The sequence below is a fragment of the Melanotaenia boesemani genome, chromosome 14, assembly GCF_017639745.1.
Source record: "Melanotaenia boesemani isolate fMelBoe1 chromosome 14, fMelBoe1.pri, whole genome shotgun sequence".
NCBI lineage: Eukaryota > Metazoa > Chordata > Actinopteri > Atheriniformes > Melanotaeniidae > Melanotaenia > Melanotaenia boesemani.
This window is the reverse complement of record NC_055695.1, coordinates 11,107,148-11,119,291: the sequence shown is the minus strand read 5'-3', so window position 1 is coordinate 11,119,291 and position 12,144 is coordinate 11,107,148. Positions and strand designations below refer to the sequence as shown.

The 12,144-nt window shown below is 40.9% G+C and overlaps 2 protein-coding genes across 2 annotated transcripts in view; one reads left to right on the top strand and one right to left on the bottom strand.

Moving 5' to 3' along the window:
* Positions 1 to 12,144, top strand: part of cachd1 (cache domain containing 1) — an 89,499-nt gene that overhangs the window by 55,879 nt on the left and 21,476 nt on the right. Inside the window, exons 5-10 of the mRNA XM_042006766.1 lie at positions 6,545 to 6,671; positions 7,776 to 7,920; positions 8,003 to 8,219; positions 8,364 to 8,513; positions 10,846 to 11,130; positions 11,219 to 11,368. Coding sequence (XP_041862700.1) covers positions 6,545 to 6,671; positions 7,776 to 7,920; positions 8,003 to 8,219; positions 8,364 to 8,513; positions 10,846 to 11,130; positions 11,219 to 11,368 — 1,074 coding nt within the window. The remainder of the gene's footprint in view (positions 1 to 6,544; positions 6,672 to 7,775; positions 7,921 to 8,002; positions 8,220 to 8,363; positions 8,514 to 10,845; positions 11,131 to 11,218; positions 11,369 to 12,144) is intronic.
* Positions 2,604 to 5,601, bottom strand: LOC121653349 (zinc finger BED domain-containing protein 4-like). Its single transcript, XM_042006767.1, has 2 exons — positions 4,096 to 5,601; positions 2,604 to 3,967 (listed from the first exon to the last, which is right to left on the bottom strand). Exons 1-2 carry the CDS (start codon positions 5,556 to 5,558, stop codon positions 3,475 to 3,477), a joined length of 1,956 nt encoding a protein of 651 aa, XP_041862701.1. The 5' UTR covers positions 5,559 to 5,601; the 3' UTR covers positions 2,604 to 3,474.

The following is a 12,144-nucleotide window of genomic DNA, read 5'->3' as shown; positions in this document are numbered from 1 at the left end:
GTGAGCTTAAAGTTCAGCCAATAAAACGTATCCAGGTTTGCTTAACTTCCTGGATAGAGTATAAATTGTGGAATATTTCAAGGATCATGACTGAGCTTGCAAGTTATAGCTCACAACTTCAGAAAACTGAGAACTTTAGAACATCTTTAATCTCAAAAGAACACTACGATTTCCCAAAGGGATACCTGAAAGATGTGGCGTCTGAAGTGCACTGAACACTACTTTTCATTGTACCAGATATTTCCTCTTTCTTTATGAATCATCACCATCAGTTCATCCTCTGTCATCCCATAGTTGCCCCCACCCTTTCCAGCCTCCCCTCTCTGCAAGCCATTCATAATGACAGCCATTCATGACACGTCACCATCGGCGGGTTTTTATTTTCCTTACCAGCCAGTCAAGGCAAGTTCAAGTTACCCCTCCGCCTCCTTTCCCCCCTTCTCATCCCTCACACTCAGCCCTCCTTGACCCCCAAACTCCCAGTGTATTCATTCTCTCCCATTTGTCTCAGTCCAGTCTAAACAAGCTGCTACGGATGGGAGGGAGGGTGTATCTGGGTGAGGGAGGGATAGTTGAGAAGGAGAGAAGGATAAATGAGGGGAAAGAAGGGAGGGGTAAGAGCTGATTGAAATGGAATAATTTCGTCAAGACTGCATTGTATTTCTTTCATCTTCTGCCCTTTCATCTATCATTTCATTTTTTTAATGTAGAAAGAGGAAGATGGTGGATATGGAAGGGTCAGTACTGATACCAGCTGGTGGGAGAGAAAATGGGCTGAGTGCAGTTTGATTACAGAGCTAGCTTAATACATCTTCACTCCTTCCTCAACCTTTCTTTATTCCAGTCTTTCCTCCTAAACAATTTTTTAGCAGTTTTTCTTATTGAAGAGGTGTTATGTGACCTCCACTTTGCTGTTATACCCACTTTCTACTATACCCACATCATTCATTTTGAGTCTTCCCATGTTGGTGACCACCTTTTCAGACCCAGAGCCTTTCAGTTTCACAAACTGGTGTCTGTTTGGTGATGTTTTTAATTGTGATTGTTGGATTGCCATAACACAGTGAATGCCTTTATTATTTAAGTGTTAATTCTCAGGGATAAGGATGTATTTAATACCCCTAAATGGATTTAATACCTGCAGAATGAAGAGATGGAATAGAGGAAGCAATAATAGAGGTATACAAGCCAATAAAATATGTGCAATAAGCAAAGAAAGAAATGGAAAATAGTAAAATAGTGAGTGAGTTTTAAAAGAATTAGAAAGCTTGTACTACCTTATTTGGGTTGTTGAAGTGTCATTAGAGAGGAACAGCTGAAGTGGAAGGTAGTGCAGATCAATGGAACTAACACAACAAAGGTTTGATCTCTAGACATTTTGCTGAACAGGCCAAGTTACAATGGGTGCAGAGGAGATGTTTTGTGGTCTGGGTTGTGGACCCATGTAGAACTTAACAAACAAGGAGTTACTCCCCCCTGAGAAGGAAAGTGACCTGCACTGCACTCACTGCTGGGTTCAGGGCACTTCTCGTGGGAGTGCCTGGCTGGATGGCCTTCACCTCCTTGTGACATGGAGCCATCCCCGCATGGCACAAGGAGCTGTAAATAATTTAGAGTGCAACAGGGTCGTGATCATATTTGGCCTGAAAGGGGCTTGAACGTTGTAAGAATTGAAGTATTGGTGTATTACTGTCTCTTCCTGCTGCATTATGCACCAGATGCAGGCAACGGGGACTAAAAGATACTCAAATTAAAGAAAGATACAACCATTCGTCTCAATTAAGTTCCAATAAAACTAAACATTTAGACATTTAGAGCAGGAAACTAAAAGGATACACTTGGGTGGCACTTTCAGTGTTATAGCTGTACTTTAAACTGTTTATATGTTGATGCTGATACATCAAAGCAGATTATTTGAAGACAGAAGTTGTAAAATTGGAGGAAAATGAGTGTCATGTGGTCACAATTTCTTGCCTCGTCCATCTCTTTCTGAGATTTAAACATTGTTGGCAGAATAGATCAACATATGTTTATATAATCCTTCTGCTGTTGACGCAGCTGAGTGGTTCCTGTTTACATGAGCCACAGAGATGGATGGAGTCACCAGGCATGGATGATGCATGTGTCTCAATAAAGAGTAAATATAACCAGTAGTGATTTTTGGTGGTTTTCTTTTTTTTTTGTGTATGTTAAAATTCTTATAAGTTGTGTGAGTTCGCTGTTTGTCACTTGAATGTTTGAGTATTTTTTTGCACCAACCAAAAAGGAGGAGGAAAAAAAAATCAGCTTGCAAAACTGGTAACAAGTTTTCTTTAGCAGGTGATTAACTCAGTATGCCCACATTTAGAGACTATGTGTATCAAGATATTTTGAAGTCCTGTCCTAACAATATTTAGCCAAATGACAACATATCATGTGTGCAGATTAGGGATGCTCCGATCAGGTTTTGATCAGCCGATTCCGATCCCGATCACTAATAAGTGCCGATCACTGCCGATCACCGATACCGATCACATGGATTGGCCGAATTTTTTTAAATTACATTAGAAGCACTACTGGCTACATGATTTGGAAAAAGAAACCATAAATCCCCTTCATTTAGAGAAAAACAAAACATTTTATTTACGTTTTCCAAGAGAAAAAATACAAAACACTTTAAGGCACAATAAATGAACTACTCAGTCAATAGTAGTAAATTCTAATTAGTAATACTATTGTTAACAGACTGAAAACAGATTTAAGGCTCCCTACAGGCTTAATAATGCAGATATTAAAAGAAACAAAACTAAAAACTTAGCATTGCCCATATAAAATGTCAAGTCAAAAAGGAAACATTCACAGTCATAGGCAGGTTGCATTTGAGTTAACTAATTAAATCAGAACTACCTGAGAGCACAGCTTACTATTTTGTGCATGAGTAACCTCTGTTCTGCAAAGAAAAAACTGCTTACCTTTTTTAAATTTATAAAATAAATACTATGGGTCTGCTGCTTTATATGTATAGTAAAATAAATAAATAACCCATCTGCTACCTAAACAACATTACTGTGGCCTTAAAGACTCTGAAACAGAAAACAGGCCAAATGAAATTAAAGTGCTTTCCCTTTGAACAGGAAATGATGCAGAAATTAAAAAAATAAAAAAACCTTAACATTACCAGGATAAAATGTCAAGTAAAAAAGGAAACATTTACAGTCATAGACAGGTTACTAGCTGAGAGAAGAGCTTACTGTTTTGTGCATGAGTTACATGTTCTGAAAAGAAAAAAACTGTTTACCTTTTATGAATAAAAAAAAAACCTACAATGGGCCTGCTGCTTTATATGTAAAATGAATAACCATCTGCCACCTGAACAACATTAATGTGGTCTTAAAGACCATGAAACAGAAAATATCACAAGTGAATTTAAAGTGCATTTGCTTTGAACAGGCAGAAACGTTGAACAGCCTTAACACATGCTGTTGTAAATACGTATTACTTGTTGAGCATTGTGGGAAGATTCTTTTTAATAAAGAGAAGCATCTCCGCTTTTTCAGGCATGAGTCTATTCCTGTGTTCATCCACAATGTTGGATGCAGCGCTAAATAGTCGCTCACTCTCCACACTTGTGCAAGGGGCAGATAAGTATGCTCTTGCTACACTAGCAAGCCCTGGAAAGCGTTCCTTGTTAGCTTTCCAGTATTCCAATGGTGATGCACTACGAGAGATGGTTGGCTCTGAGAGGTAGATGATCATTTCTGATGGTGTTGCATTTTCTGTGAGAACCTGGTGCCTGGATTCTTCTCCCAAGATTTCACCAAACACTGAAGACAAGGACCCTGGTCTCGGCACCTTCTCTGCTGGTTCCCCTGTGCTGTCAGCTTCAGGTCTTTGTTTTGGGCTCCTCTGAGTGGCTTGTGTCATCAGACCAACAAGCAGTCTGTGTGTGTTGGTCTTCAAGTCTTCAGAGTAAAATCTGTCTTTGTACCTTTAAGAGGGCAGAGGAAAATCACATTTATTTCACATGAAACTAATTGTCTCAGGTCAGTTGAGGATAAAAAATGTAAAGTATTTGAAAATACTTAATTTTCCACCATTACATAATAATTCTCTCACCTTGGGTCTATGAGTGTTGCCAAACTGTAGAGGGGCTCTTCTTCAATGTCAGCAAATCTTCTGGTGACAGCTTCCAGCAATGTGTCCTTAGTTGTCTTCACACCATGACCTGCTGCAGTCTCTTTGGCAAGGAGGCGCTTCAAAACCATCACAGCAGGTATGACATCAGCAGCAGATGCATTTGATGATGATATTTCCTTCGTTAGCTCTTCAAACGGTTGTAGGAGTGTTGTTAGGTTTTCAATCAATTCCCACTGAGAAGTTGTAAAGGTAGCAGGCAACTCATGGTCAGCTGCATAAACACCCAGTGCTCGCTTTTGCTCAAGGAGACTGACGAGCATATAATAAGTGCTATTCCACCTCGTGCTAACATCTTGTTGCAGTCTTTTGGTGGGCTGGCCGAGTTGTTGCTGTACACTCTGAAGTCTTGCATATGCTAATGGCGAATGCCTGAAATGCCCTACAATGCGTCTTCCTTTGGCAATAATGTCACTTATACTGCGCTGAGACAACACTGCCTCGTGAATAGCTAGCTGCAGGGTGTGAGCCATACACCCCAAACTTGGTAACCCAGCATCTGTCATGCCTTTCACCATGTTTCTGGCATTATCTCTCAGTATCACGTGCACTTTGTCTTTCGGAATATGCCATGTTTCAAACATTTTCTCAAATGTGGCTGCTAAAGCTACAGCAGTATGGGAGCCAGAAAACTCCTGGGCATGCAGAACAGCTTTATGGAGATGAAAATCTGAGTCGATCCAGTGAGCTGTTAAACTCAGCAACGAGACAGGACTGACATCCGAGCTCCATATGTCCGTCGTAAAACTTACGGAGGAGGAGAGACCTTCTTTCAGGAGACGTTCAATGTGAGCGTACACAGTCTGATGGAGCTCCGGAAGGGCTACGTCCATGAAGTATTTACGTCCAGGTAGCAAGTAGCGAGGCTCCAAGTGTGAAAGCAGTCGGCGAAACCCAGTGTCTTCAACAACTGAAAATGGCTGGTCATCCAGCCCGATGAATTCCATTATTTTGGTAGTAATTAGCTTAGCCTTCTGACTGTCACGTTCATACGGACGAGCATTAGCAATTGTTGTTTGTCTTAACTGCGCCCTGGCTGCTCCAGGTGTCTTCTTCTCACTCTGTGCAGCGAGTCTCGTAAACTCACCATACTCCGCCAAGTGATTGTTTTTTAAATGTCGGATTAAATTCGTAGTGTTGAAAGTTTTTGCCGTGCTTCCCCCACGAGGAATTTTTCCGTCGCAAGTGTTACAGGATGCAAACTTGATGTCACTGTCACACACAGTGTAAAACTTCCACACGGCGGACATGTTTATTTTGGATTTGCGCACATGTTCAGTGAGGAGGAAAGCGGAAGCTACGTCACTGCACACGCAAACAGCACCATTGTAGGCTGCAAAGTATGTAATATAAGTGATCGGATTTTGCGATCGGCAAAAAAACATGTGATCGGCGATCACCGATCACATGTTTTTTCATGGAAATCGGCCGATCATGATCGGTGGCCGATCGATCGGAACACCTCTAGTGCAGATTAAGCTTTTAATGACCTAATAATTATAAGTGCTAAGAAATTAAACACTGACACATCTAGTCAAGTCAAACCAAGCCTTTTCTTCAGATAACATTAAATTAAGGACTGTTATTATTCTCACATGGTTTAAAGAACTGAAACACTTTGCTGTACACTGCAGATAACATGTTTGAAGCCTGTTTCAGCATGTGCGTCATATAAAGACTGGTGGTTATTTCTACCTCCTCTTAGAGGACTTGAGATGATTAGATTGGCTGCCGTTGACCTTCTTTTCTGTATCTTAAATAAAGAAAAGTCGTCTAATGAGCTGCACATGCTAGTTTTTCATATAAGCCAACTTTGAAGCACACTGATCCCCTTGTGTTGTTGTTTTTTTTCCTTGGTTAAAGACCAAAAATTGCTATTTGTATCTCCCTAACTCTTTCCACTTAGCAAGTGGTAATTTTGACACCCCTTGTTAAAATCTCACTAACAATTTTAACAAAATAAGCCTGCAGAAGCTGTAGCAGACTGCCATCTCAGATAAAAATCCAGAAAGTGAATGAAAGATGTGCACAGTGCCCTGACCAGTGGTTAAACAGAAGGCAGGGCAGTATTTGAGACCTCGTAAAGCATAAATAAGGAAGCTTACGTAGTCTCTGATATGCTGTAAAACAAAAGACCAGTAAAAGAGAGAGGGGTTATGATGAACAAAAAAGGTTTAGATGTCTCTGATTCAAACTTTAGGGACTGTGGTGTTCCCTCTTAATATTGCTATTAATTTTAAGAATTTACATTTAAAATGAAAAAGAAATAAAATATAAATGAGCAATCACTTCCTACACAGCTTTAACGCACATTTCTCTCTTCTAATTTCATTGATGAAATTAACTTCTCTGTCTGTCCCTTCTTCTGCAGTGCTGGCTGACAACCTGAAGTCCAACCCAGGCATAAAGTGGCAGTATTTCAGCTCAGAGGAGGGCATCTTCACCGTCTTTCCTGCTCACAAGTTTCACTGCAAAGCAAACTATGAGCACCGCAGCAGGTACACCAGAACGTCTCTCTGTTGATTTTTTTTTTTTGACATCTAGCTGTTAGACAGACAGAAAATAATTAGGTTGCTACCAAAATATACACGTGGCAGCCTCCTGAGACAGACTGGCTGAGCTTGAAGCCACAACAACTTGTTTCTCCCTTCGACTTCATCACCCTCACCCACCCCTCTCCGTCCATCTCTGCCAGTTGTTGTGGGGGTGGCCCAGAGGGCATTGCTCATGGCATGCTGCTCTCACACCACCACCACTCATGCCCTCAGCTGGAATGTGGCTTTGTACCACCAAAGTCCGGTGGAATTTTACGCCTCCAGTGTTGTGGATTCTTTTTTTTCTTTTTTTTAAAACCATGACTGAAGGACTCTCTCTTGGTCCCTTACATATTCTACGTTCTCTTTTTTTTTTCATATCTTTTGGATTTTTTTTCTTTTTTAAATCTTGTTACTGTTCAGATCAGCAACCTGGCAAAAAGCTATGGGAGAAATGACGTAAGTTAGCTTGTTTCTAATGTGAATAAGGCTTTGTGAGTATATCACTCCATTCTTTGCCCCATGTATGTGTCAATTCATCCAGCAGACCACACACACACACACACACACACACACACACACACACACACACACACACACACACACACACACACACACACATTATTTTACTTTAAGTGACACACACTTCATATTATTGTCTTAACCAAATAAAAAATGGATTCAGCTTATTTTAAGAGTAATTAAACTTTGTCATCAGAACTGTAGCTTCATGCACCAACAGACTGACTCCTCAGTGATGCTTCCTTAAACACATTAGACAAAAAAACTTGAATACATCTTAATCCCATAAAGTTGATAACAGATCAGTATGCATTTCTAGATTTGATCTTAAAAGGCTTATTTCATATTTGATATCACCACAGTGAAATGTGTTTGTGGTTTGTTCAACTTTGTCATGATCTTTGAATCTCTAAAAATCATTTATATTCACTGTGTGATGTAAAGAAAATATCAAAACTCATACAAAACCGTACAACTATTGAATATGCTTATATGCTATTGAACATCCCCTTACCTGACCATGTATTTGTGTGTGCATCCTTGCAGGCCTGTGTATGTCTCTGCAGTTCGGCCACAGTCTAAACACATTGTGGTGATGGTGGACCATGGAGCTTCTGTAACTGAAACCCAGCTTCAGATTGCCCGGGATTCAGCGTTGGTCATCCTCAATGCCATAGATGAACACGACAAGGTTTGTGGAAATGATCAGACTCCTTTGTGTTTTTCTTATTAGGTAGTAAAAGTGCTAAATTTTAACTACTTCTCCTCCTCAGATCTCCATTCTGTCGGTAGCAGAGACGGTTCGCTCCTGTTCTCTAGACCAGTGCTATAAGAGTTTGCTGTCTCCAGCTACCAGCGAGACCAAGAGGAAGATGAGCACCTTCATCTCCAATATTAAGGCATCCGATGGAGCCACCCAACATGCAGCTGGCTTCCAGAGGGCCTTCCAGCTGCTCCGCAACACCAGCAGTCTCAGCAAACAGAGCACCAGTAAGAAAAACTGCGGCTTTGAGCTGTGGCTGTTTCACAGATGAAGTCAAGTTTTGCTTCTGCCATTAACAGATAGTAACTATAATCAGTGTGCTCTCATTACTCTGTCTGATATTGCCTGATATGTCTCGTGTCCTCTATTAGCCACAGACATGGTGATCATCTATCTGTCATCCGGCATCACGTCTCGAGAGTCGTCAGAGCAGGAGAAGAGAGCCACTCTCAGTGTGGTCAGAGAGGAGAACCGACACCTCAACAACTCGGTCATGATCCTCACTTACGCTCTCATGAATGGTGAGATGCTACACCTGGAAGATATACTAATGCTTTCAAACACAAGTCAACATAGTTCATTCAGTATTTTCTTTTGCTACAAGAAACACTCAAAAAAACTGCAATAATGAAGGGCCAACTAAAAGTAAAGGGGAATTATCTGCTGCTCATTAACCCTCCTTAAGAAGTTTATTAGTTTGTTTTTCCATCTTTTGTCGTTGCAGTTAAACAAATACTGAAAATTTCCAGGAATTATTCAAATGAAAAAAATTAGTAGTTTTTCTTTTCCTTTAAAAGAGAGGGTGGCTTTTTGTTCACGTTCAGTTGCATATTGATGATCTTTTCCTGAATGTTACAACACGGTAGCTCTCTTACATCAGGTTTTATACTTGTTTTGACTCTGTAGATGGATGGGAATGCATCAACGTGGAATAATTTTATCCTTTTACTAAAAAAAAAAACACATTTGTTCTTTTCCCCCTTTTTTGGCTACAATAATAAGGACTTTTTCCCCTTTTGGCTTAGCTGGGAAATGTTTCGTTTCACATCATGATATTAGATATTTTCTGTTCCTTTGTACATTTTGCTCAAGAGAAGACTGACTGTAACAAAAGCGCTCTGAAACCTCAAAGGTTTTTTTTTTCTCTTTGTGTGTGTTAATTTGAGGTCTGTATTCTTATTTTCCTCTTTCATTGTTCTTTTCCATCCATCAGTCTCCTTTAATTCCCACCTTCCTCTGCAACACACATGCACTCTCCTGCTGAGCCTGCATTAATCCACCATTAATACAAATCATTTTTGCACTGGAGAATGGAAATGAGGTACATCTAAGAGAGGGGAGCATGAGACTTCAAAGGGCGTGCTGCTCACTCGGTGTGTGACTGACAGAGGACCTTGGGTCTTTTAAGAGAGATGATGAAAAGGATGCAGAAATCTCTCGTTCTTTGAGTTTATTAGCATTGCATATTCAAAAAAACATTTGTTTTGTGGCCGATGGTTTTGCACAATGCTGAAAGGCCTGCTGTGGGTGCGGGACTCTTATTCACCGCATCTCCTGCCAAATGTGAAGTGCTGATTGTTCAAGCAGATCAGCAGTCTCTCAGTACTACAGCACACAGTTTCATGTTTAAGTGTGTGCGTTTATATGTCTGTGGCAGGTTTTGGGGGCAGGGGGGGGAAATGGCTTTGTAGTTTAATGATAAAAAAAGACTGTTCAACATATTTCTTACACCCCAGAATAATTAAGGGACTATTTAATGAGAAGTAGGAAATGTAAATTTGACTTTTAGGAAAGAGATTCCTCTGGAAATTTTGAGAAACATTACATATCAGAATATTACATGAGTTAGCATTTTCTCTTCTACATAAATGAAAGTCAATAGAAACCTGAGGTGTCAGCAGAATTTCCTCTTTGAGCTTGTTTGATGCTATCATCCATGGCGACATCGCCTCCACTCTATAGCCCAGCATAATGATGAAAAGAGCAGAGCCTTGGTATTAAAAAGGGATTCTGCTGTAATCCATTCAGTGATTGGATGCTGGCAGACAGTCTGCCCCGTCCTTCCCAATGTGGCATGGGATGCCAAATGTTCAGGTGACAGCTGTAGGGAACTGCCACACATCCATCTATTTTTCCATCCATCCTCTAAAAGACCTTATGATGCCTGGAAAGGTGAAGTCTGAAGTGTGCATTCATGTTTGAGCTGAATATTGTCTTTAAAGCAATGAGGGATTTATTTATGTCACGATCTCTGAGCTTGACAGACGACAGCTGGGCTTTGTAGGAGCATGGGACTGTAAGAGTGAAATTTACGGAGACCATCAAGCAGGACTACAAGCCAAGGCCTGCATGTTGATGTCTGTCTCTGCTTCTACTGTTGAAACACTTTTTGGGCAAATTTCATGTGGCAAGGTTTATTATAATCCAATTTAATGCCAGCTTTTTGCTGTTCAACCATGTGAAGCGCACGAGGTTAATTATAGTAAAAATAAACTTCTCGTCCCAAGAGTTGCTTTGAATTGAGCCCTTGTTTGGTGGCAGGAGTGTGATTTCTGTCTCTGAGCTTCTTGAAGTAATTCTCTTCTTATAGCCAGAGGAAAAAGAGAAAATGTTGCCTTTTATAGTCGGAATTTGAGTCATGCACTCTAGTGAAGAACTGTTTACTTCATTCAGCTCCTTTTCAGCCACTCCCTCCTCTTTTCATTTTCACTGTTACCCTTTTCAACTGGTCTGTAGGCAAACCACAAGTTACAGATCTGTTCCCAATATTTCTGCTTAATTAAATCAAACAGTTGACCTCCTTTCTTATCCCTAACTCACTTTCTGTACCACTCCTCTCTTTTCCTCCCTCAGAGGGAGTTACAGGCTTGAAGGAGCTTGCCTTCCTAAGAGACCTGGCAGAGCAGAATTCAGTGAAGTATGGAGTCGACCGAATGTTTGACCGAGAGCGCTCCTCTGTCGCGTCCTCGGCCGGATCTGCAGGAGCTTCCATGATGCAGGTGATGAAAGGCAGTATGATGGTGCTGAACCAGCTGAGCAACCTTGAGACGACGGTAGGACGCTTTTACATCAACCTGCCCAATCGTATGATCGACCTGGCCCGCTTCAGCCTGCCCTACTCTGACCCGATGGGAGATGGTGAGCGAAATCCAGTCACAGATGATATTAAGTGATTTTTAGTTTCAGGAGAAAGATTTTTAGATTAACTTAATTTCTTAATCACAAGGATTTATTATGACTGTGAGCCGGCCATGTTACTTTGGTAACCTGCTTCTGGGTGTCGTTGGGGTGGACGTAAACCTGGCCTACATCCTGGAGGACGTCACCTACTACCAAGACTCCCTGGCTTCATACACCTTCCTCATTGACAACAAAGGTCAGTCACAGAGGCGTGCACAGAGAAATGCAAACATTTCTCATTAATAGGCTTTAATTCTGCCTTCGGCCCACTTTCTTCCAGATGATACAAAAGACAGGAGAATTCTATAGGAAACATTTCTAGTCTTTTTTTTTTATATTTGTTCTTCCACTTAAAAGTGGAAAAGCTCTTTATTTGGTTTGTCTCATCTTCCTCTACGGCCATTATTTCTTATTAGGATTAATTGACATCTTCTATGTAGTGCTGGCATTTCTTTGGCACTTCATTCTCCGTTGAGCTGCCTCAGTGCGTTGCCACAGTGCCGAACGGTTAGTGCCCATGTCCGGTCCAGGTTTGTGTTGGCCTCGACTGAGGAGGATTTTGACTCAACTACTGGTGCTTTAAAGCAGGAAAGGCTGTGCTGTGCCAGCCTGGAGAGAAGTGACATTAGTGGATGGGCTTTTACAGGAGTTTTGCACATCAGGGTGAAAAAAGTCAAGCTAACAGGTAAGAACAAGAATGGATTCCAAATCTCAAATTAAAAGGAAAGTTTCTGAGGAGCTTTGAGTAGAAAAAGAATGAAAGGAAAGTTGGAGTCTCAGCTGTAAAGAAATGTTTGGTATGTGAGGAGGGACTTGGGGGAAAGTATGTTGGCATCCTAAAGCTTTTTTTTTTAATGCGAATTACATGGACTTACCTGAAAGGATGAAATAAATGTTCAACTTGTGAATTTTTCACAAGTTAAAGAATGTCTGCAGGTGTGAGGTTTGCTTCTTTGCTGCACCTTTCAATGA

Bases quoted from the DNA above. Each gene is read 5' to 3' on its own strand.
- LOC121653349 (XM_042006767.1), bottom strand. From the start codon at position 5,558: ATGTTTTTTTGCCGATCGCAAAATCCGATCACTTATATTACATACTTT. The intron at 3,968-4,095 runs GTGAGAGAATTA...GCCCTCTTAAAG, and splicing joins GCAACACTCATAGACCCAAG to GTACAAAGACAGATTTTACT.